This window comes from Clarias gariepinus, chromosome 21, assembly GCF_024256425.1.
Source record: "Clarias gariepinus isolate MV-2021 ecotype Netherlands chromosome 21, CGAR_prim_01v2, whole genome shotgun sequence".
NCBI classification, from domain to species: Eukaryota; Metazoa; Chordata; class Actinopteri; order Siluriformes; family Clariidae; genus Clarias; species Clarias gariepinus.
In genome coordinates, this window is record NC_071120.1 from 23,933,090 (window position 1) to 23,958,247 (window position 25,158).

The 25,158-nt window shown below is 39.5% G+C and overlaps 1 protein-coding gene across 2 annotated transcripts; it reads left to right on the forward strand.

Moving 5' to 3' along the window:
* Positions 1-811: 811 nt before the first annotated feature.
* ypel1 (yippee-like 1) lies at positions 812-24,695 on the forward strand. 2 transcript variants are annotated; one of them, XM_053481079.1, is made up of 5 exons: positions 812-1,228; positions 6,965-7,261; positions 18,620-18,663; positions 19,353-19,461; positions 22,568-24,695. In XM_053481079.1, exons 2-5 carry the CDS (start codon positions 7,145-7,147, stop codon positions 22,655-22,657), a joined length of 360 nt encoding a protein of 119 aa, XP_053337054.1. In that variant the 5' UTR covers positions 812-1,228; positions 6,965-7,144; the 3' UTR covers positions 22,658-24,695. The 2 variants fall into 2 exon arrangements, with proteins under 2 accessions (XP_053337054.1, XP_053337053.1); XM_053481078.1 differs by lacking the exon at positions 812-1,228 and adding an exon at positions 3,392-3,597.
* The last annotated feature ends 463 nt before the right edge of the window (positions 24,696-25,158 follow it).

The window sequence follows — 25,158 nt, forward strand, 5'->3', positions numbered from 1 at the left end:
AAGGATAAAAAAAATAATTACATATACTGTACATGTTTGATATTATTATTATTATTATTATTATTATTATACGTTTAGTAGTAGTTATAACAACAACAATAATAACTATAATACTTAAAATACGCAGGTAATTTAATAAAAATAACAACAACAATAATAATAATGATAATATTTAAAAGACAGGGCTATTATTATTATAAATAGTGTTGCTATCTAATAATTTATAAATAATAATTAAATAAATAATAAATAATAAATAATAAAATAAATAAATAAATATAAGAAATTTGAAATAATAAATAATATATAACAATGAACAATGCTTTATTAATATTACAAAATACTGTATTTTAATAATAATAATAATAATATTAATAATAATAACAAAATCCCATCTGTTCTGCGTCCTGTGTGTGCGTGTGTGTGTGCGCGCGCATTTTCTCCTCCATGCCTAAATAAACCCTCTCTTTGCCTGCGATAACGCGCACAAGAGGCGCAAACTGTTTACCTCTTCCACGTGCTTCGATGACGCGAACCCGCAGCGCGCTCCCGCCGCGTCCGGGTGCGCGCTCGGCAACGCACACAAAACATGGCCGGTGCAGTGCGAGCGCGCGCGCGCGTTGTGCGTTTGTCCCGGAGTCCACAGCGCGGCGCTGGTTGGAGGATTGGAGCGGCTCGTGCTCGGAGAGCGGAAGCTGATTGGTCGGACGGTGGACGAGCTGCTCGTGATTGGTTGCCATGGCAGTGGCAGGGCATGGCGTCAATGGCGTGTATTTCTTTCACGTTCGCTGCGGTTGGTATCAAAACAAACGCTCAGAAATAAACCGGAGGCAGAGTGTGTGTGCGTGCGTGTGTGTGTGTGTATGAAAGGCGAGCGGGCACAGAGAAAGGCGTCGGGAATTACAGAATTAATAGCAATTACAAATTGCATTAAAAAAAACCGATTAAGGCATGTGCGGTTATAATTTCTATCATTATAATTATCTATAATTTCTATATTTCGGATCCTTATGTTTTGGAGAGAAAGAGAGAGAGTTGTAATAAAATAAACAGGCTGTGAACAAGTTATGCCTCGGTTTGACTGCAGTGTTTCATGGAAAGCCTGGGAAAAACACAAGAAATATGAATAAACATTGAAAAAACAACAAACAACAACAACAACAGCTCGATCAGTGGGACATCCGTGCTGCTGAATGAGTAAAAACTCTCCACTTCCTGCAACGAAAAGGTATCAAATATTTGCGTTAAATACGACTTAATAATTTGTTCATTTTTATTGAATATCCCATAATGTACTAATAAACACCTCAGCCTAACGCTTTATCTCTTATAATGTCTGCAAGTACATGAGTGAAGGTCACACACCTACATTTCTTATTATATAATAACTGCATGTTACAGTTTACATCAGTGAGATTTAAAATGAAGTTCTATTTGCATCTATATATCCATCTATATATTTATCCATTTATCTATCTTTTTATAAACGTTGGTATGCATTGGAATCAAAGAAAAAGTGTGTTATTGAACCTGAGACGCAGAGTGAAAACAAATGACATCATACCTCAGAGCTTCCTTATATAGCTGATGATCATTTAACACTGAACAGCCTGGGTTAAAAAAAAAATGAGCTTGTTTTTCTAATCTAATCAAAAATGACACAATGATGATGATGATGATGATATAATTTAAAGCACCTGACGCCTTTTCATTTCAACAGGGATGCTTTTAGTGTCCGGATGATTTTATTTTTAGCCCATCATCCCTTTACTTAATATTTATTAGATGTAGCAGATGCTCCTTGACGCATAAGGATAATAGATAGATGGATGGATGGGTTTCTAAAACAGCCTTGCTGTTTGTTCAGCATCGTGACTACACATCCATCAGTAGCCTGTAGCAATGACAAGAAGTGACAAACAGAGTTGTGTTTGGTGCTAAAGATCGATATGTGGATATTTATGCGATGGAGCAAGGTTGTCTTTGATACTGTACAGAAAGAAAAAAGTGCCAAAAAGCCTGCAGGTACATTTTGTTCTTTAAGCAACAAAACCTGGGAAGTGGAACAGTGGAGGTGCTGTTATGTTTAAAATGAAGTTCATAATCATACTATAATGATAGAAGATGTACAGATTATGGACAGGGTTTTGTTTCTTGAAAGCATACATTTGTTTCCTTTTAAAGTGTATGCCATGTTTGTCCTGGTGACTTATTATTATATTAATATTATTGTATAGAATTTAATGTGTGAGCAATTTTTTTTTGTTAAAGAGCAATCACACATCTATCTATCTATCTATCTATCTATCTATCTATCTATCTATCTATCTAAAGATAAGGTATTGTGCAGGAATTATGAGTTAGTCAAATATGAAAAAAAGGTAACTGGACCTTCAGTGCTATAACTAAACTCCCTAAAAATTTAATCCCTCCATCTATCCATCTATCTATCTTACCAACACCTTAACACCTTCCCAGTTTTGCTTTTCAACCATTTAACATCTTTGCTCTTTCTTTTATTCCATTTTATATTTAAAGATCATGAAAATTGAAAACAAGTGATGTCATACACATCAGGGTGCTTGATGTGGTATAGAAAAATGGGGGGATGTCACCACCACCCCACCCCCTCCAAAAAAACAACACACTTTTTCAGTCTACATTACTTCTACAACGGAATACCCATATTTTTTCCAAAATAATATTTAGTTACATTTTTTTCTCAAGATCCTGAAATCATCCTGAACCCCGAGGCTGTTTATTGATTTATAAACAATATCAAGTGTCTGTTGCATCACGGTCACGGCCGTGATGGCACAGAAAATGCGCTAAAATGCCCCAACCCCCCATAATCGGTATCAAATATTATATAAGAACATAATAGAACATTGATAGGTTTATTATTATCAAAATATCATATTACTATTATAATGAACCCTAGGCACGTGACAGCCTAGGGTTCATAATTTTTTTTTTATAAAAATGAATATTGTTTATTTTTTAAACTAATTTTATTATAAAATAAACAATATAAAAGTATACATGTTGTATTAACTATTAATATTTCTATTTTTTCATATACAACATATATATTTTCATATTGCTTATTTTATTATCTTATGTAATTTGTTAAACATTAACCTATGAATTTATTTTCTAATATAATATTTTATAGTGATTGTGTTGGGGGGGGGCAATCCATTACAGGGGGGCATTTCAGCGCATAATAGCGGCACACTTAATTTTATATAAACGCCACCTTGCAGCTTGTTTTTATTTACACATCCGGGATCTCGTTGGCTCCATCGCCCCGCCTCCTTGTTCCTCATTGCACGCTTTACGTGTCAATCGGTAGTACAGCTCCGCCCCCTGGTGGCGACACAAAGCAGCTAGTCTATCACAAACACAAAGAGACCAACAAAGCAGGGACATACACTTGAGACAAGACAATCACACAACAGCAACAAGAGGCAGTCTGCTTTAGGGAGGAAAATAAATAAATAAATGAAAAATAATAACAAATCAACAATTTATTGGTTTATGTTAGAGATTTTCGTAGATTAAGGAAGGAAGAAGATCAGTTCAGCTGCTCTGGTGGTGAGTTAATAATAAGAGTTTCTATATGTTTGTTTGTTTTAAATGTTTTTTATTGAATAAAGTGATGTATGTGTGTTAATAATATTGTTGGAGAGTGCATGGTAATGCAGTGACAAAAGCTGGGTTTGTTGATTTGCTTGGAGAGAAGAGGAAGTGTGGGTATTGGAAGCACAAAACAAAAACAACAAAAACGTGGTCGAAGCGTTTAGTGGATTTGGGCAAATGATGGATAGATAAATAGACAGAATGGATAGAAGCACAAATAATGACAAGCATGCATGCAACATCCAGAACTGAATTGTCGCTTTTGATCGTCATTAAAGTAGCTCTTTGTTTTGCATCCTCGTGTCGCTCAGTGCTGCTTTTCCTTTGTTTCCCCTCAACATCAGTTCACTATCATCGTCATGCATGTACAGTATAACTGGTCTGTCTTATTTCTGTGCTTTAAACTGGTTGTCATGAAGGCTAATGTGATATAAGCACAGGTAAAACAAACTAGACAAAGCTTAAGGATCCGTACAGTACGAGGAAGTTTGCACTGATTAAAGAAACAAACGTGACAAACAAAATGGACATGGATTTATATAATTTCTTCCGTGCTCGGCTCTGCTATTCAAAGTCTTCAGCTGGAATGTTATTGCTTTTAAATAACGCTTTTAATAATCCGAATGATTAGCTTTTTTTAATCCCTTATCGCTTCCTTCCTGAATCGTGAGAGTCGATTCTCCGATTCCTTGTATTAATAGTTTAAAGACGACTCTGAATCTTGAGAATCGATTCCGCAGCATGATTCGATTCAGGCACACGTTTATTAAATAAAAAAAAAAGATAAAGAAACACAGGATAGTTTTGTCATTTTAAAATAAGACACAATACATGCATTTGGGCCCAAACAATTTTTACACGTCGATCATAGTGTTTAAAGGGCCCTCTTGTTTTATTATTATGTCTTCAATAACATCGTATCGTGTCGTATGCACTCATTTACAAAGAACTCTCCAATCCTGCGGATTGGTATTCGGAAGCAATCGACTCTTTGGGTCGACACTATTGAATCACCGAAATCTGAACGGTTGAGTTTTCGGAACGAATCACTTTATGGAGTCGACTCGTTTGAAACACTGAAACATGTATCAGAATCGAATCCCAAAGAAATGGAAAAAACGTCTGGATTCGAATCCTTCAGATGTGGAGGTTAAGCGCGCGCAATTCTTTGTTCTACCAACCGACGGTAGTGACGTGTTTACCTCAAAGACTTAACGGGATTATTTTGTATATAAAAAAAAAAGACACCAAACGCCGTTTGTCATATAACTATCTGTCTTATTTGTATATATAAGTGTATTTTTATATCAGTGTGTGATGTTGACGTGACTCCTGGACGCTCTTGTCTTCGTCTCCATGATCTGTATATAAAGAAGCTTTCTCGTAGCACGCTGGCGCGTGCGCTCGCGCCAGGTTCTCCGCGCGCTCGCGGGCGCACGCGCGCTCCGTTTCTCTCGTCTTGCATGGCAGTAGCCAGACTTCCTGTTCTCTCACGGAAGCGTCAGTGTTTTTCTTTTGCATGGTATTACTGGAGCCGTGCATTAACTAAAAAAAAATCTGTAACATTTTCCTGCTGTTATTATTATTGTTGTTATATATGTTATTGTTTCATTGTCTGCGCCAGGATGAGAGCCATGAATGCATCGATTCAACCCACATTCTGTAATATTTTAGGAATTCGGATCACCAGGTCAGCCAGTTTATACCAACAATCAGAGCACGAGCGTCTTGCCAGGGCAAACAAGTTAGGAGGAAGCTGACGCATTGCTATAAAAGGAAATAGGCAACAGGCTGGAACAGCTGTATGCCAGGGCTTTCCAAGGGGAAAGTAACTAATGCATGTTAAAAAAAAAAAAAAAAGTCACCTAATGTCGTCACTGAAGCAGTTGCATATTCATTCACGGGTCATGATCAAAAGTTTGCACTTCATAAGGTGGAGAAGGAAGCCTGTGTGAAAGTTTATAGAAACAAATGTTTCCTTCGGTCATGGCACCACAAACTGTTAACATGTTTAAAGAATAAAACAAAGAACATACATCTTATATATAAACCTGTGGAGTAAAAAAAATAAATCCATTATTAATAGGATTTCTTGTTTTTATTACTAATAAATATCTGCAAAATGATTACATATGAAGAACTTATAAGTGGAGCAAACCTTGCTGGTCCAGTGATTGGTTGTTAGGATCAACATGTCCAGTGATTGGGATCAATAGTGATCAATAATTGTTTTTTGGGATCAGTGATGATCTGGTGATCGGTTGTTGATCAGTGGTGATCAGGGATTGATGATTGATCAGTGATTATTTGTTGGGATCAGTGGTGATGAGTGATTGGTTTGTTGGGATCAATGGCACTCATTGATTGGTTTTTGGGAACAGTGGTGCTCAGTGATTGGTTGTTGGAATCAATGTCGATCAGTGATTGGTTGTTGGAATCAATGTCGATCAGTAATTGGTGGTTAATGAAAGGTAATCGATGATTAATTGTTGGGGTCGATGCTGATCAGTAATAGTTTTTTTTGGGACAGTGGCGCTTAGTGATTGGTTGTTGGGAACAGTGGCAATCAGCGGTTGAAGGAGCTGTTGGGAACACCAGATTGTCTGGCTGTACACCCTGATTGATTGAGTAGATCAGTGCAATACGGTTGTTAACCTTTAACTGTCAATAAATTTGTCTCTAGGCTTTTTCTATTTTATTTTTTTAACTAAGGACACTTACAAGGAATTTAAACACTTGGCAACTCCTTTGTGCCACGTGTACACCTTTGTGCCACCCTTATTATGTGATCTACAACAGACAAGAAAAACAGTAGTGTTTACAAGTGTAACCACGTCTGTTAACACAAAGGCGGCTCATGCTAACTCCGTTAACACCTCACGTTCAATTCAAATCCGATCTGCCTTCTAATGTATCCCCCTTCAAACCTTTGGACACAGGAGCTCAGTCGTGACATGAGGTTGTGTGTGGTTATTAAAAATCAAGTTGATTGTCCCTCAGCATTAATGAAAGCCCTGTCTTGGTCTCCTCAGTGCACTAAACAAGTCAGTGCCTCTGTATCATGCTTGAACAAGGGTTTGAGGTTTAAACATGTGGTATTTGCCAGAGGGCAAAAACTTATTCAGATTTAGATTTACATTGAACAATCCATAAATGTTTTAGCATTTTATCCTAAACACTTAATACGCTGTATATGCGCCTTGGGTAAAGATTAGCCTTTAACCCTGTAGTCCTTTTGAGTGATCAATAATTACATTTTTTTCCCCTTCTCTGTCTTTCTCTCTCTCTCTCTCCATTTCCTCCACCCTGTTTGTCTTGTTAGTTTTCCAAGGTTGTTTTTTCTCCCGTGGTGTCTGTGTGGAGCGTGCCACACACCCACTCCAGAACAACGACGGCTTTTGCTTGCATCTTCCAGTGTTTCTTCTGTCAGCAAGTTCAGCAGAGCTGCAACTCATCCAGCGCCAGCGCAGACGAGCCCAGCGAGGAGAACCACGACTGTGAGATGGTGAAAATGACCAAGTCGAAAACCTTCCAGGCCTACCTGCCCAACTGCCACCGCACCTACAGCTGCATCCACTGCCGAGCGCACCTGGCCAACCATGATGAGCTCATCTCAAAGGTGAGCAAACGGGTTCGATGATGACACACTTACACAAACGCATGGTAGTAAACTTGTACACATACTCGAATACCTAATGGGACTATTTATTGACTCGGTAGAATGTCTTCGTCGTGTTAGCATGGTTATTCATTAGAAACAGGAGGCATCAGGGACTGCCCGATACGATATTATCATGATGTCTAGGTGCCGATTCTGTATCATGTTTACAAATATCTATATTTGATATATTATTCAAAAAATCTTTTACAACTCTAAACAAACTTTGCAAATAATTATTTTCTATCTCACAGGATGCTGTGCATAACCTGTAGGATAATAGAGGAACTGCAACATTTTACATCAAATGTAAACCTATATAAATAAAAATATATATATAATTTTTGGATTTAGTGTGGTACTGACTTATTTTATTTTTTTGTTTTTGTCCCTCTTATCTCTTTTATGTGTGCACATATTTTAATAAATGGGAAGCGTTTTGAAGTTATTAAAAACTAGAAAGCTACACCGCAATCAATTTCCGACATCCTTTGGCGTTAACTGCATGCTTGATAAAACCTTTTGCTTTCAACATTTTTTTTTTCATCAGTCTGAAGATCAAAGTATTGGCACCCAACACGGGTCCTCATTAATAGTTGGCAAATTTGCTGCATTTAGTTTTTTCCTCGCCAAGACGAAACAGAATAGTTTTCCGTTCCCTGCTCCAACGGGGAAAGTTGATTCGCGTATTTTCAGCAGTCTTTGCGCGAATCGATTTGTGGCCGCGTAACAGTACCAGATTAATCGAGTAGTAGTGGGCAACACTAGGTGTAATACAGTATAATGCCGTCGTACTGTCTCGGCAACATGAGGTGATAATCCATCATACCGGCTCCGTACACTCTCTATAATAGGTTCTGAGGTTAATCCATCTCGCGGGGTTGCGTCGTTTGTAATAAACACACATCAAAGCACCCGTTCTACATCCTGTGTTTTTGCTGATTAGGACCTCGGGTTCGTCAGTGCTGGAAACGGCTAAGCCGATAAAGCTGCAGGCGGATATGATTGCACCAGTGCCAGACAATCTCCAAGTGTAGCTCGAACAGGGTCTCTTTTAAAGGAGTTTGTTTTCTTGCTCGTTGCTTCCTCGTCTCTCCCCATTCATCACCTCAGGTCTATGATCTGAATTCGCCTTGTTTACGACTGTAAAGAACAGAACGCTTGTTCCTTGTACTGTACTGCGGAGCTAAACAAACCAGGCAGAAACGAAAGTACTACCGAGTCTGCAAAGCGGTTTCCTGTTTCTGTGATCAGGCTAACGCGCACATGTTGACCTTGAGAAGTGAGAGGTTTCCCAGCCATTCTTAAGTTATGATTCTGAAACTGCTGAACGTGCAGTAAACATTTCATTTCTACAGCTGTTTGTGAGAGAATGTTACTGAACTTGTATTTCTAGTCTGTTATTAAAGAATGGAATGAAGTTAAGTCACCGTGTTTTTGGTAGTTCGGGTCGAGCTACCTTTGGGGTTTGTGGCTATTTTTACACCAACTCGCATGACAGAGGTTCCCAAAGCACGTCACGGTCTGGTTGACCTAAACAATCTCAACTCCACCCAAACACAAAACCCCTGCAAGCAAATCCACTTTGCATCTCTTATCACCTTATCGTAAGTCTGCGTAAAGCTAAACAAACCATAAAGTATGTGCGAGGGGGAAAGAATCCACCCAGGCCGATTTTTTTTAGCACCGATCATGAGCCAATCAGCTGGCATTTAGCGTTAATAGTTGGGTGTCGCAATTCTGGTTATGCAAAGCACACCCAGTTCCAGTTCACTTAAGGAAAAAGCATCCTTTTCACTACATATTCGCCAGCAACCTGCACTTTTATTCAGCGAACAGGGTGACTGCATTTGGTATGAAAGATGGAGCTTTGGCTAAGAATTGGCTTTGGTCCATCTAACGTCTTGAAAGCTTCATTTATGAAATATTGTAGAGAAAAAATGGACAGTGTTAAAGGAGCAGCAGGAATGGCATTTGAAAATGTTCATACTCGCAGTACATGAAGTATGAAAGATGCTCTTTGATTTAAAAAAGACCAGTAAAAATACATTTAGTATGCAATGAATTATAAAATGCTTTTTATTATTATTGTTATCATATTTGTAGTTTATTTAATTTTGGGAAACCACTGTGCACTCGACACTTGAAAAACTTTCCTACCACAATATGTGAGACAGAAGAAACCTTTTTTTTTTTTTTGCTTTTCCAGCTACAACAAAGGTCAAACCAAAAGCAACAACATGCCCTTGCCAATAAAAAGAACACGCGCAAATTCGCTGGAAGAACAGGAAAGGCATTTTGTTTCTGGGAGTGTTTACTTTCGCTTTCGACTAACTGTCTATATAACAAATAGTTAGCTTAACCTTGATATGTGAATTTAATAGAAATCAACAAGGTGTAAATGTGGTCTTTTTTTGTCAGCAAGAAAAAATGAAGGAGCTTCTCATTATTAAGTAATAATTTTCTTGGCAACAACAAGGGGCAACCTCCTGTTGCAAAAGTGACAAAGCATGCAGTTCCTAGAATGTCCACTGGGGGCTTGCTCCAAAAGTGAGCCAATCTCCATAAACCCCAGTGTTAAAATGTTCAACAACTAACAGAAATAAACACTTTCACAACCCGGTACAAAAAAAAACAGCTAGTCCAGTTCCTGTTCTTGACAACTGTACAGGGGGTGAAATTTTTCTGTAAATCATCAGTAAAAAATGTATTAAGCTATAAAATTTAGCAGAATTGGAAGTATGTATGATTTGAGTTAGCTGTATGCTATGCACTAACCAGTTAACCATTGGCTAACCAGCTAATTGGAATAGTTGTAGATTAATTTACCACAAGAAATGTAAGAGTTGACACGAACAACATGTAGGTTATGGATGTTGGAATTCAATCAAATGCAACATTAAAGTAACATTAGCATATAAATTAATGTTAGCATTTTAGCTACACTACAGCTAAGCTAGCTAGATTGTGGTGACTGAGATAGGTAGGGTTGTTTCAACTAACACTCAGTGGAAACTCATTTCTCTGCCTATTTATGGATTTAACCAGGTTCAGGCCGAGTCAGCTTCTGCCAAAATGGCGACAACCAACAAAATCGTTCTTCAGAAACCCTGTGGGTAATGTCACAAAGGGTTTGTCCAGGTCTTATACAGTCTATGCTTAGCTCATACTTACAAAAAAAAAGATTCCTTGTGTCGTCCACCAACAACAAAATCCACTAAAAACAAATTAGGTTGTTTTCTTTAGCCTTTATTAGTCACACAAGTGTTAGAGAAGCACAAACGTACATTTTGAGCACTCGTTGCAAATTGCTTGATTTATGTGCTGTATGATGATCTGGTCAGGAAATAACACCCTGTCTGTCGTGTCCTGGACTCCGAGGTCAGTCTGTAACCCAGGACCGGCTCGCTCCACTCAGCAGGAGGTCCATGACCTGAGAGGAATCCTCAGTCAGCATTCTGGCCTTAACTAATGTAGTAACACTTTCAGCACTTGAGAAGCTTTACAAACTCTACAAGCTCTACATGGAAATGTAATTATAGCGCAGGGTTCTCCTGTCTTCGCTGTCCATTAGCTGATTGTCACTTTGGGAAGATGATATTCTGAAGACTGCACTTTACATCGGGTCTGTGCTGACAGCCTCCGCTGAAGCCTGTTCGGTATAAGAGCTTCCAGGTTCAGTTATATGCTATGTAGTTGTACCCAGTGTTGGGGGACGTTACTCATTAAACTTCTTTAACTAATTATGTTACAAAATTGCTATCATTAAAAAGTAATCAGTTACATCAAAGCGTTACTTTCTGATAAAAGTAACTAGTTGCAGAAAATGAAAACTCCTTTGTGATTCCTCATGCATGTTGTTTTAGTCAAGACCTTTTTTAATTATTCTACCATCATCACTCAGCGAAGTTTGGCCTATAATCTGTTAACTACTAATACCCCTATTTCACCTACGCGGTTTCGCGCGGTGGCGGTACTGTAAGTACGGTCGACATGATTCACCATGAGTTTTGGCGCTGTGATTAGGTTTCTATCTTTCCGCGTGTCGGTCCTCGCATAGTCAAACCGCATAGGTGAGATAGGGGTATAACAGCAGGAATAACGGGGGCAGGTTATCGGGGGCGGGGCTCCTAGGACGAGGCTCACGGATTGCATAAATTGTCGGAATAACGGATTACATTTTTGAAGACTCGTTACATCAAATAAGTAATCCAAGTACTCTAACGCATGACTATGTTACACCCAACACTGGTTGTAAGTTTAGTTAAGTTGAAACAACCAACTTAAACGATTATAGACATATAAAAAAAAAAACATCTCAAGAGCATCCGTTCAAATCTCAATGAGGTCATGGCCATGTGCATCCTGGAATCCTAGCGAGGAGACACACCCCAAAGGCACTAGATTTCCTCTAGAGATTTTCATGTTCCTTCTAAGTCTAATTACATCATTATTAGCAGAGAAGTTATTGATTTAATCGATTAAATGTTAATTGTTCACTTTTTTTTTAAAAGTCTAAAGCGATAAGGTTTGTTTTGCATGTACTGTATGAAATTGCAGCCCTAACGTAACGAGCATAGATGTTACCAATCACATAATTAACTTTTTAGCGTCTACTTGCTCTCTACTGTTTTGAAATTTGAATTACATATAGTTCCTGTTGAAATGCTGATTAGCTCATCCACTTTTTCTTTGAAACTTGCACCTCTTGAGCTACATTAAAAAAAAAAAAAAAGAAAAAAAAGAAAAAAAAAAAACCCTACAAAGTACAGTAGTCATATTTAGTCTATGGGGTGGAGCCTGAATTGAAGACAATTTAGAAACATTTGCACATTCCACGCCATCTCCTCATCGATCCCGACATGAGGCATCACTTCTTTTTGTACCGTCAGACAGACGACTGCCAAGAATCTGAGCAAAAGAGGATTAGCCATCCTCAGCGTAGCCAAAGAAAATCTTGGATCGCATGCCGGATTTCTGGAAAAACATCAGACGAGGTTGTCTGCTGGAATGTGTGCGCTCCATTGTCGAAAGCCTGCACTCCACTCATGCATCACGTCACTCCGGCAGGAGTCCTCGATCCTCGCCGTCTTACTCACGAGAGCGTCTAGAACGTCTCCCGGGGTCTCCCTGCTTTAGGAGCAGAAGCAGTGATGAACGAGGACAGAAATCTTTTGTAGTACAGCTGTCGGGAGGTTTGCTTCTGTGTGTGATTTAATCTTAACGCTGGATAAGGGATTATGGAAGCGTGTCATCCTTGTGTGGACAAAAAGTTGGCAGAAGTTTGATCAGTACTACAAGCGTAAAAAAAAAAAATTCCCACAATGTGCAAAGGTTTCGATGTCTTGGCAGTGAACTAATGTAATCATTGGTCTGATATTAGCAAACTGCTTGTTCATGTCTAGCCAGCTAAATAACTTTATGTAGTGCTAGTATTTCATGCATCGAGGAAATTCAAGGTTCCACGCTAACAATAAGTCCCGACCCTTTTTCGTCCTTCGATCCTAGTACACTCGGAGACAGGACGCAGATAAAATGACACCGTGTTCTTAAGTGGTTCATGAGGTTATTTAAATTTTTTGTTCATACACAAGCCAGCGCCTCTTTCTTTCAAGGTTGATGTTTGAGGTTTTGTATTTATTATGCAGGGTTTTTTTTTTTCTCCCGAGCTGTAAATCCTGCTACTGGAAAGCTGCTCTCTTCTTTCTGCCCCGTTGCCCATAACAGATTATCCACCTCTTTTTATGTGATGGCGGCTTGCACCTGCAATCAGACTGTGATTGAAAAGCCTCGGGACAAACCTATCATTGACTGTAAGTCCTCTCAGGACCAGGTGCCTGGGGTGGAAACAGTAAGTGACCCACTTGTGGCGATTTCGACAACGAAGAAGGATCTTGAGTTACTCAGGCACCAGGAGCCAGGGGACAGACTGACTCATTTGGGATGTTTTTTTTTTTGTTCAGGGTCTTGAGAAAGCGATGAGATGACCTCGAATGGGCATGGACACGATCGCCGTCTTTATCATCACCTCGTTTTTATGATTTTAAAACTTTTTAATCACTCTTAATACGCGTTACATCAAAGAAGCGTCAATCTTTATTCCCGCAGTGTCTCGGCTCACGTTGTGTGCCGCAATGATAACACACTTCAGTTTACATAAACACTGCTGAGCAAAAAGGTTATACTTTCACTAATCTCTAGAATAGAAGAAAGAATTTGTTTTCAGGTTAAACACCTTGAGCCCTGATCACCTCCTCATGTACCACATGCATGCACGCCTGGGACCAGGAAGTGACATCATCATTTTTGCAGTATGACATAACAGAAATCATGATAGATAGACAGTCAGTTAGTCATGTTCTCATGTTTTTTTTTTTTTTTTTTTTTTTAAAGAGAGAGAGCTTCTTGTGTTCTTGCAACAGTTGGCACTCTTGTTAGAGATCTGGCAGCCCGAGAATGCCCTCGGATCATGTCTTCCAGTGCCAGCATGGTAGGGAGATGGAAAAAATATCATCTTGCAGTACTTGAGGACATTTTTACCATATGCGGCAGGCAGCAAGATGTTTAGCTTCACCGAGAGCAAGTGAAAATGCAGATCTGTATTAATGTTAGCATGATGTTTAAGCACAAAAATCTGAAAATGCTTCACTTAGGAAAGATCAGAGATCGGCTGTCTTTTTTTCTGAAATGTTATCGTTACTATAGTAACGGCTTTTTCTCATATTTTTCTCATCATTGATATGGTGAGTCCTGCTTCTTGTAACATTTATTTTATAGATGAAAGGCCATAGTAGCATGTGACATGACATATTTACAGTATAAGGCATGATTCCTTCGAGTGTGTGTGTGTATATGTATGTGTGTATGTAAAAACCCTTAGATTCGTATGGAGCTGCACCACACTACCCTGAAGTCAATTATCTGCCAGTAACAGCACGTCCTGGAATGGTTTATTCCATTTATACTACAGCAAAAAAAAAAGTTAATTAAAGAGTATCATATTGTAGTTGTGTTTAATGTTGTGGAATTACTACTGCACAATTAATCACTTCAACAGTTAATTAAAACGTGAAATCGTTATACGGAACCGTTAGATCATTTAACCCTAAAAATGCTGAAATTTAAAGTTATGTTAAGTGAAGATATACCTGAAATGTAATGAACATGCGTGAGACGCGTGCTACACTGTCCAATCAGAAGCCTCCTCCATCATTGTGTTTTATTTTTAAGTAGGTGCGTGTTCAATTCCCACCCAGTGCCCAAACCCCAGCCACTGGCAATGCAGTGCCGGTCCCAAGCCCGGGTAAAACGGGAGGGTTGCGCTGACTTGTGTGCAGATCGGATAATAATGGCACATGTTTTAAAGACCAAAATCTCCAAAAATCCAAAAAAATTTCTCTTAATGTGAAAAAACACATTAGTTCCTGTTGCTTTGGAGTCGTTCTCTTACCTGTTTCTGTTCTTCTTTTACCAACAAAAAGTTGTTTGACCATGCACACTACAAATGACGTAAAAAAAAACATTTATAATTTCATAGATCCCTTTTAAGACTAAACTACAGATTGTTATTTTACTGTAGACTTTTCTGAGTGCTTTGTAGCAGAGGTGAAGCTGTAACACACACACACACACACACACACACACACTAGAGACTCCTTCCTAAACACTAAATAACACTACTGCCTACTACTACTGCTTATTATTAAAGTGCATGTAAAAGGATTGGCACTGTAAATAAATTGAGTTAAAAAGGTTCATATGCTTTCTAAAGACATCTAGATGAAAAAGATTTCAGCCTGGAGATCATCTGTCCTCAAGAATTCATACAAAGCAATCCTTTATTTAAGAAAAGAAAGTGAAATCAGACTGAAGATCAAGATGACGCTTAAGTTAGCAATATGCACCGACAGTGTGGCGGTGATGTTAATGCTAATGGACATACGCTATTTGGTCATGCCTTCCTAACCATACAGCATGCACGGATAGACACGTCACAGTGAGACCAGCCTGCATTTATACAGCTTGAGTCGAACGAACGCTGAAGCAGTCATACGGAACGGCGCAGAAATAAAAGTTCTGTAAAGTAGTGTAGTTAATTGGATTTGAATAAAATCAAATGTGAAAGCCACTCTGACGTGCTATTTAGTAATCACGGAGCGGTGCATAATGCTTTTGGCTTGCATGCTAACGCTTCTTGTTGATTTGCACAAAACAGTTTTTATTACATCATTCATAGAAGTTCTGCTACAGCTTGCTGAGAAAATGTCTGTTTTCTGAGAAAGCTAGTTGCCTCACTCATGCATTTCCACTTACATTTTAACATGACATGTCATCGTGTGTGTGTGAGAGAGAGGTGTGTGAGGTGCTCAGCGTGAAGGAGTGGCTGGTTTTATTAACCTGCGCTAAGCCTGCAGGACCTGCTCCGGGTCATCCTCAGTGGAAAAAGTAAAGCCGATTCTCAGGCCGCGTCTCGCCACAGACGTCAACGGTGTCTCAAAGACGTGCTGGCTCACCGCCACAGGCACAAACACCCAGCACAGCGGCAGTAAGGACAAGGCCCGCGCACACCCGTCTGCCGCTCATGTCTGTCTGTCTATACTGCAATGGTCGGGTTAAATCTTCACACTTGCACTGAATGTGCGTTTCTGTGGAGTTTGCATAGTAACAGGAAATGCATTAAGGGCAAGGACAGTTCAATCTTTTCTTTAGAAGTATTTACTGAATGCTTATTGTTTTTGGAGCTATGTTGGTAACGTCGAACAATTCTCTTTCTTTGTCTGTCTAAAGAGAAAGTAATACTTAAAGGACCGCAAGCTAAACAAACCCAGTGCACGTACCATCCGGTCCACGTTCAGTTTAATGCTATTAAGGTATTATGGTGTTTTTTGTTTCCTCCCCCTGCATCGCTTTGCTCTAGAAGAAACCAGGCTTTAGTGAGTGTGCTTGAAATGCTTATAGTGATGTTACAGCTCCTTACTTTAAAGGGGAGCTTTTATGCAAAATTCACTTTACATCTATTTTTAGATGTTCAGCTGCATCTCCAGTGTGCATCTACAAAAAAGAAAAAGAGAGAGAGAGAGAAAAGTTAATTCCCTGCTTTTCGTCCTTTATGCGTTTGTGTAACTGTATAATGTTGGTGTATTATAGTTTACCCCTAATGTGACCTCATATAAGAAGGTCCTCCTCCCCAGTTTGTTGCTCAGCTCTGCTGGAGATTAAAATATGGGACCTTTAAACAAGCAGTTGCAAATATTTTAAGTCTTTGTTTGTTGGAGTTTTAATTTTTTTTTATAACAGTACTTCAACTTTTTCATGTATGTTAAACTTGGGTGCTTACTACGAAAAAGGGGCCAAGTGATGAAGCTTTTCTTCTTAACAAAAATATTTTAAAATGTCCAAAATGTAGGGACAAACTATTAAGCAGAAGCAAATTAAATTTTGTCCCCCTAATGTGACCTCATATGGGAAAATCCCCCCACTGAAGGTGTCTTAGGGGCGTGGCTTATAAGAAGCTCATTTCCGCAGACACTGAAACAGCACATGCGGAGGTGGAGTGTAATAAAGGGAATAGAACGTAGGGGACCTTTAAATGAGCAGTTGGGTCATATTTAGAGCCCTCTCTTGGTTCTGAATTTTTTATTAAATGAAAGTACAAGCAGGTGGTGATTAATAGTAAACATAATGAAATGTGTGTGTGTTTGGGGGCGGGGGGATCAAGTTGTTGGTGTGATGATACGAAGTCGAGGGAGGGGTCGTTATCTACATAATTGTTTCTACATTAAGGGCATGAGAGCAGGTTAGTTGAAATCTTCATTATTATTATTATTATCCATGTTGAAGAAAAAAAAAGCAGGTACTGTAGGTGTGCAGGAAGTAACGATAACGGTTCACACACTCAGAAGAAAGTGCTATCCGCCCTCTTCCACATGCATCAGCTTAGAGATTAGTTTGTGTCGCTGTGATTGACAGGAAAGGGAGATATGGTGTATAGCTTCAATTGTGTCCTGTAGCCATTAAGCAGTGCGTGTGTGTGTATGTGTGTGTGTGAGAAGGTGGTTACCCTTGCAGCAAGGACAGCATTGATGGTGTCTCACTGTTGATGCACACAAACTCTCCCTGATCTGTGTTTTAATGCACAAAGAGAAACTAAAGCACTCTCTCTCTCTCTCTCTCTCTCTCTCTTTCTCTCTCTCTCTTAATCTTAAGTCAGAGATGTGGAGAATGATGCAGCTTAAAACACACAGTTTTGGAGAGAGAGAGAGAGAGAGAGAGAGAGCAGGTCACAGGACGTGAGATTTCTGATTGTTTTAACGATGATCTTCGAAAAAAGATGCGTCTTTAGACTCCCTCTCTCCACCCAGTGCAGTGTGGGAAGCATAATGTACTGAGCAGCTTAGCAAGTCACCCACAAGCACAACACACACACACACACACACACACACACACACACACACACACACACACACACAGGCCTTAATTCTACATTATTATAATGTGAAGTGAATGTAATTATAATGTAAAGTTCCAGACAAACAGCCTGTTTCATAGTTACACACACACACACACACACACACACACACGCAGACAGACATTATGAATTGATGAAATGCACATGTTGGCTCAGGTCCACAGCTTGGCAGTCACAGTTCAGTTAGACTTACCACTAAAAAAAACACTCTCTCACACACTTACACACACACTCTCACACACTCACTTTAACATATACACAACACATATACAGTGAGCATGCACTTTACAGCATGTAAAGTGTTTTTGTTTAACTCTGCGCGCACACACACACACACACACACACACACACACACACACACCATCTCTCTCTCTAAGATAAATCCATATATACAATGAACACAAACGTTAAAGCACAGGTAGTGTTTTTGTTTCACTTTCACACTCTTGGTCACACACACACACTTTAACATAAACACAACCATATATACAATGAACACACTTTACAGCACATATAGTGCGTGCGTGTTAGTTACGTGTGCGTGCGTGCGTGCATATAACTTGCCTCTTTGTTAACTAATAGTTATAAACTAAAAGTTAAACTAATAGACTTATATCAGAACATGCAGGTGATGTTTTCCAAATCTTCAGCTGTCCAGTTTGGGGCGTGTCTGTTCCCGCCCGCTGTAGGATCAGGTTCCAGGTCGGGGCGACAGAAGTGGTTAGGATTGAATGCATTGGGCTGGACTTTATTAATGAAGCAGAGCATTTAATGAAATAACTCGTATAAATGAATTGTATAATTATAACTCCTTATTCACTCTCTCTCTCTCTCTCTTTCTCTGTTCACAGTCATTCCAAGGCAGCCAAGGACGAGCCTACCTCTTCAACTCAGTGTGAGTTTTCAACCCACTTCCTCCACATCAGCGTTTACACACCTGCCCCTGAAATATGCCCTTGACCTACTCGGCGTGTCGAGACCACGTTCCCGAGCCGCGCAAACGTATAAATTCAGGTGCAGACGGAGGAAAGGCGTTGGGTTAAATCATCCGAGGCTGATCGGTTGTGCGTCAACACATTCCTCACAGAGGCGATAGCTTTGGGCCAACAAAGCATCAGAGTCTCAGCGTGATGTACGAGCGAATACACGATGAAATTTACTTAGCCTTTCACAGAAAGTAGATTCCTCCTTGTGTGTTTGTGATTGTGTGGTTGCTAAGCCCAAACCTCTGCAAAATTCTATTTTAGAAACAGTATTTATGGCAATGCAGCTGCTGCTAACTGGTGCCTTGCCCTTTTTTTTTTTTTTTTTTTTTTTGACACCGACCCTGACGGGAGAGTTCTTACTTTTTCAGGTTCGCTAGTCCAGTTACTGGTTTTCCTAACATAAACCAGAACATAAACTATTTTAAGAATCACTTCTGGCTAGCTACTAACACTAGTAAAAAACATGGCCATAATCTTCCAAACCACATCTGTTCCTGCTTTAACACTGCTTTTGGTAAAGGCTCAGTGAAACACTCTGAACATCGCATTATTGACAGATGAATTAATCTTTCTCTCTCTGTCTCCTGTTGTCTCTCAGGGTGAACGTGGGCTGCGGTCCAGCAGAGGAGAGGGTTCTCCTGACAGGTTTACACGCCGTGGCAGATATCTACTGTGAAAACTGCAAAACCACTCTGGGCTGGAAATACGTACGTTTTTTTTTCTTCTTTTTTCTCATTTTATTTTGTTCCTAGAATCCTTGTTCTTGGTATTAAAGAAGAAAGACACATGTTAAATCTGGTTATGATAAAAAAGCTTTTGAGCAAAACACTGACCATGTTCAGAGGAACAGACTTGGCTTTATGACCTTCTTCATCTATTCTAAATATTTTTTTTATAAACATCTACCTCACGCTGCATCCACTTCTTTAATAAGATATAGTTTTGTTAAAAAAAAAAAAAAAAGTTAAATTAAAACCAAAGAAACCTTAACCATGGTGACGCTGTGACATGATCCTGTGGCTCAATGATTTATTTATTTATAGAAGGAATTACATAAGGATTTGGGTCTATATTCCTAACAAAACTATTTAGCTACTTAAGGGACATAAAAGGAAAATTACAAAAGACATATAGGGTGGACATTGGCGGATCAGTGGTAGGTTTCTCACCTGCTATGCTTGTAGGTTCGATTCCCACCCAATACCCAAACCACAGCCACCAGACTTCAGTACCGGTCCAAGGCCTGTATAAAAAAATTTGGAAGGTTGCGTCAGGAAGGGTACCCGGTGTAAAACCTGTGCCAAAGTTGTATGCGGAACCGCTGTGGCCAAAAGACTATGTATTAAAAAATACAAAAACAAATTATTATATCTTGGTCAATGTATGTAAAGAAAATGACAATTTTTTTTTTATTATTGCAAAGCTGTTAGCAAGCCTCTGTATGAGGTGAAGTCCCTCCTTCCATGTTATGATTGGTTAGAATAATTCATTCTAATCTACGATTGGTTAGAAACCTAGAACAGGAAGGCGGGACTTAAATCATTGTGTTGTTAGCGCAGTTTGGCACAATGTTTTTTAGTTATTTATTTATTTAACTTAATTAAATGTGTCACAATTTAAATACAATGTATAATAGATATATTTTGTATATGTATGAATATATAATAGATAATGATGATGATTATTGAAATAATAATAAAGAAAGATATAAAAAAAAAAAAAAAGGTAGCTTGCTTCCTGTGGCAAGCTTGTGTGAGGTTAAGAAATCCCGCCTACGCTGCGCTATGATTGGTTACAAGTATTTAGTCTCGTTTCTGATTGGTTTAAAACCTAGAGCATGTAGGGAGGATAAAAATCGAGCTTTAAGCAGAGTTTTTTTTTTTTTTTAAAGTATAAAAGTATATGATTGAGTTACTCTGTGAATTTTTCAATAAAATGTTTAATTGTTCATTATTTTTCATTAAGGAAATTTCTTTTCCTTCATTTTTTTTTTTCATTTAAGGCATGACAGATTGTTTTAGTCTGGCGTAGACGTGTCATTTTTCTTTTTCTTCTTCTTCTTATTATTATTGTCAAACAACCACATTAGCCCTGTGCTATTTAGCTCATGTGTTAAACTGAAAACCGCCTCTCTAACTGCACTGACATCGTCTTACTGTGTGGTTGTCCCAAAAGTGCTGAGGTGTGAGCGGATTCATCTGATCCCCGCATGTGTGTGTTCATTTATTTATATCCCTGATATCTTGTTTCTGAGCTGGACCGTGTACTAAAGGCTGATGGATTAGTAAGACAGGCAGTTTCCAAATCCTCCCACTGCATGATAATGGAGAACAGGCAATGACACCATCAAGTACACCATCTGTAACTGGATTGTGTACTTCTTCTTTTCTTTTTTTTCCCCCAAGCAGATAGATAGTTAGATCATAGCTCGCGAGATGGCTCAGAAGACAACATGATGCTACAAACACTTCCTGTCTGAAAGGACCTGATTTAAATACAGACCAGGGAGTGTGTGACGATTGGATCGTGTACAGAACTTAGCAGATCATGTGCTAATTCTTTGTGCCTTCTAGAGTGGTGCCGGAGTGTAAATCAGGATCCAGTAGCAACAGTTGAGCTTCAGTTAGATCAGGAATTATCATACAGTAAATCATACTCCTTAAGAGTTTCTCTAGGCGATAAGTAACACGATCGGGTATCAACATGAAGCGCTGAAGTGTTTGTGTATTTACTTTCCACCCATTCAGGCTGTCGTCTCAGTCTTATTTCTAAAAAGCTACATGTTTTTGTGTTTCTTATTTATTACAGAATTTTATTTCTACCTCATAGCCACTTCCGTTCTTGGATTTATCAGTGTTTGTTATTTGACTATAACAGCGTGTCCTGAAGTGTTTGTCTCTTAAGAGAAAAACTGCAATTGTACACTACAAGAGGATTCAGAGTGTATTTATTGTATGAATAAACAACCCGTACTTTTTTTTTTTTTATCAGTTTATCATTAACATTTAACGTCGAGGAACATCTGTGAAGCGAGTTTTTATCCTTTTATCGTGTAGTTGTTCCTGCCATCAGCTTAATTTTAATCGTGCTTGGATTTGACAAGAAACAAAAATGCAGTTCAATTCCATTTCCATTTCCAACACGGCTACGCTGGCATTGATGACTCCTACCAAACTGTGAAACATGGTTACTATAGAAATTAAAAGTTGTTAAGTCAAATCAAACCGGGCACTAATGCACTTGTCCCAGAGTTTCACCAGTGCTTGGATACCATTAAGGTAGAGAGTTTTCCCAGTATGCCAGAGCCATGATGTGGAAACGCTGGCCTCCCAGGAACTACATTAATCTCCCAATAATGTGGACATGGCATGGCTTGGTAGGTCAGGAATTTAGGGGGATGTGGCAATAACTCCCAGTCGAGTTCCTGTACCGTGCAAGTGGTGTTGGATCAGGTGTTCCACGCGCCGAATGTTCATAATTGGTTTATGATTAATCAACACCAATTAGATTATGAGGTAGAACTAACATACAGTCTGTGATTATCTTGTTCTGTCGGTTTTTTTCCATTTTGTTCTTGTTCAGTGCCACACGAACGTCACACCTATTAATGCAAAATTGAACTTAAATAAAGAACAGCTGCTCAACGCAGCAAGGAAAATTTCAATATTGGCAGATTTGTTTTGTGCTTGAGGATATGATCAAAATTAAACTTATGCATGTGTCAAATGTAAGAGCCAGTAAGTCATAATGAATTTGCGTATTGAATTTCTCTCTCTCTCTCTCTCTCTCTCTCTCTCTCACAAACACACACAGGAGCACGCTTTCGAGAGCAGTCAGAAATACAAAGAGGGAAAGTTCATCATCGAGCTGGCTCACATGATCAAGGACAACGGCTGGGAGTGACCTGCTTGTCCGGTTTACTTTCTGCTCAGTGACCTTTCGGGCCGCTGTGTAGCGGACTTTACAGAATGACACACCACACATGCACGTGCGCGCAAACACACACCTATACACACCCACCCACCCTAGCGATCTGCCATCACCCATGTGATTTACACCCCTGACACATTCAGACTCCAGCACCCAGTGTTCTAAAGCTCGATCGGAGTAACGTGATGGAGGGATGCGGAGCAGCTGATGGGTCCAACAACGACAAGATCTCGATCCATCTGCCCTTACGCTCCTCTGAGGATCTGCTCCGCCCCTCTAACTGGTCTTTGTGTCACCTTCGCCGCCACCTGTCGTGAGCAGTTAACAGTATCTGGAAGACGTTTCCTGGTTCCTCTTTTCATTTTCACACTGTGTGCAGAAGCGAATGACAAAACGTGTGTACGCTCGTGTGTGTGTGTGTGCGCGCGCGTGTGTTTCATGTAGGAATCCTTTCTGACGGACTGATGTTACTGGTTAGCATTACTCCCAGAGACAGATTTTCACTGAGCATGCTCTTTTCTGTGTTAGGATGGGGTAGGGTGGGCTGAACGGGGCGGGATCAGGTCTGATCAACGTGAAACGTTTTACTGGGGGGTTTGTAGAACAAAAGGGGCGTGGCTTATGTAGCAGTATCGCAGACCCTGTCGGACCAGGGAGGGATCGAGGGTGGGCGGGGTTTGAGCTTTGCAGTGACATTTTTTTGTATTTATGATAATATCCCTATACTTTATCTATCGTATTTGAGATTTTTGGATTAATCTCCCACCTTCCTTCTCAGATGACTTCACTGTGCAATTATTTGTGCGCCCCCTCCGGTACAGTTCGTCCCCTGTCTTTAGCTGTAATCGGTGCTGTAGGCAAGATCATAAAAATAACGTGTTGCTTTTAGTGTTGAGGTGGCATTTGTGGCAGGCTCCATGTTTGCATCAGTACTATAAGTGAACTTGTGTTTAGTTTTGTTTTTAATTATTGTTATTTTTTTAAATGCTGTCTGAAAGGCACTGGACAGCAGAGGAAAACTGTCTGTGATCCACAGCATCCCTTTCTTTCCTCACCTCATTTCTTCTCCATCATACATCAGACTCATCGTGTAGTTTTATTGAACTTTATTTTTTTTATTTATTTTTTTTTTCTGATCATCCATCACGCATTTTTCGAGCACGCGTTGGCGATCGTGTGTGCGTTTTTACTTGAATGCGGTTATTTTGTTTTTGCACTTTGTAGAGGCTCTGTTCATGGGTTTAGAGGCAAAGAAAAAAAAAAACTTTCAGTCCAGGTTCTGGTGGATGATTGTAGCGTTGGATGAACTTCAGGGTCAGGTGATTGCTGGCATGATCATCTCCCTCTTTAGTTATTTTTTTTTTCCTTTCTTTATTTCTTTCTTTCTTTTCTTCTACAAAACTAGACATTCTGCTGCTTATCTCTTGCTTCTATTTGACAAGTTGGCGAATTAAACCATAACTGCAGGAACACTAGGGATTTGGCCAATTTTACGTAAATTAAGAGAACAGATAAGAAGCAGAAATAATAGTTTAAAATTAAAAAATAAAAGAAAGAAAATCGAAGTGGTGCGAAAACAACGTATTGCAAAAGAAAATTTAAAACAGTGCTGCTATTAAAAGAATGCAATCCGGAGCTTTCACTTTATACCTCCTGCACTTTAGCTGTATGAGTGTGTGTGTGTGAGTGAGTGTGTGTGTGTGTATACGTGTACCTCGTCCTCCTCCGCATCTTTGCCTCTAAGCAGCATGAACCTCACGCCTCTCCAAAAGGCCAAAAAAAGAGTAATCTCTCCCTTCCCTGTTGTGCAGTGCATGACTCCACGACTCCGCGATGATCAGATTTCCTTCAGCGACTCTACACGAGACAGAAAGAACCTCATAAACCAGAAGTTTTTATCCAAAAGACTATATTCAGAAGCGTTAAAAACGATCAGATATTTTAGTCGTAGCAGGCGATATCTCAGAGCATGTATTACGAGGTGGGGATGGCGAGCGGGCGGGCGGGCGGGCGGTTCCAGCAGGAAGGGGCGGGCTTTCTTCCAGTGGCGACTGATGGAGATTTCTATGGAGTATAACTCGACAGATTATCTTATTATTGCAGAAGTTTTTTTCCTTCTTCTATTCTCTCAAATCAGTGGCAAACCCGCACGAGTTTCTCACGTTTATCGCCAATAAGGTCAGTCGGGTCACGTGACCTTTTCGTTTTAATCAGCCGAAGTCAATGCAAACGGGAATAGTCGTTAGAGATCCTACTTGAAAACAGAGTTACAGACAAGATATTGTCCCTGTCTCAGATTTTGTACATAAAGTTACATATTTAAGGTTTTATACAGTATATATGATATATATACATACATACATAAATATTTCTACTGGGTTAGTTCCTCTACTTCCCTGACTTGAAGCACTTTTGTTCACTGTACCTCTAGCTTTCTGTATGTGTGTGTGTGTGTAAGGGATAGAATGACTGAA

Excerpts from the sequence above, each read along its gene's own strand:
- ypel1 (XM_053481079.1), top strand. The coding sequence starts at position 7,145 with ATGGTGAAAATGACCAAGTCGAAAACCTTCCAGGCCTACCTGCCCAAC. Across the intron at positions 7,262-18,619 it reads ATGATGAGCTCATCTCAAAG|TCATTCCAAGGCAGCCAAGG; the intron begins GTGAGCAAACGG and ends CTCTGTTCACAG. Across the intron at positions 18,664-19,352 it reads GCCTACCTCTTCAACTCAGT|GGTGAACGTGGGCTGCGGTC; the intron begins GTGAGTTTTCAA and ends GTTGTCTCTCAG.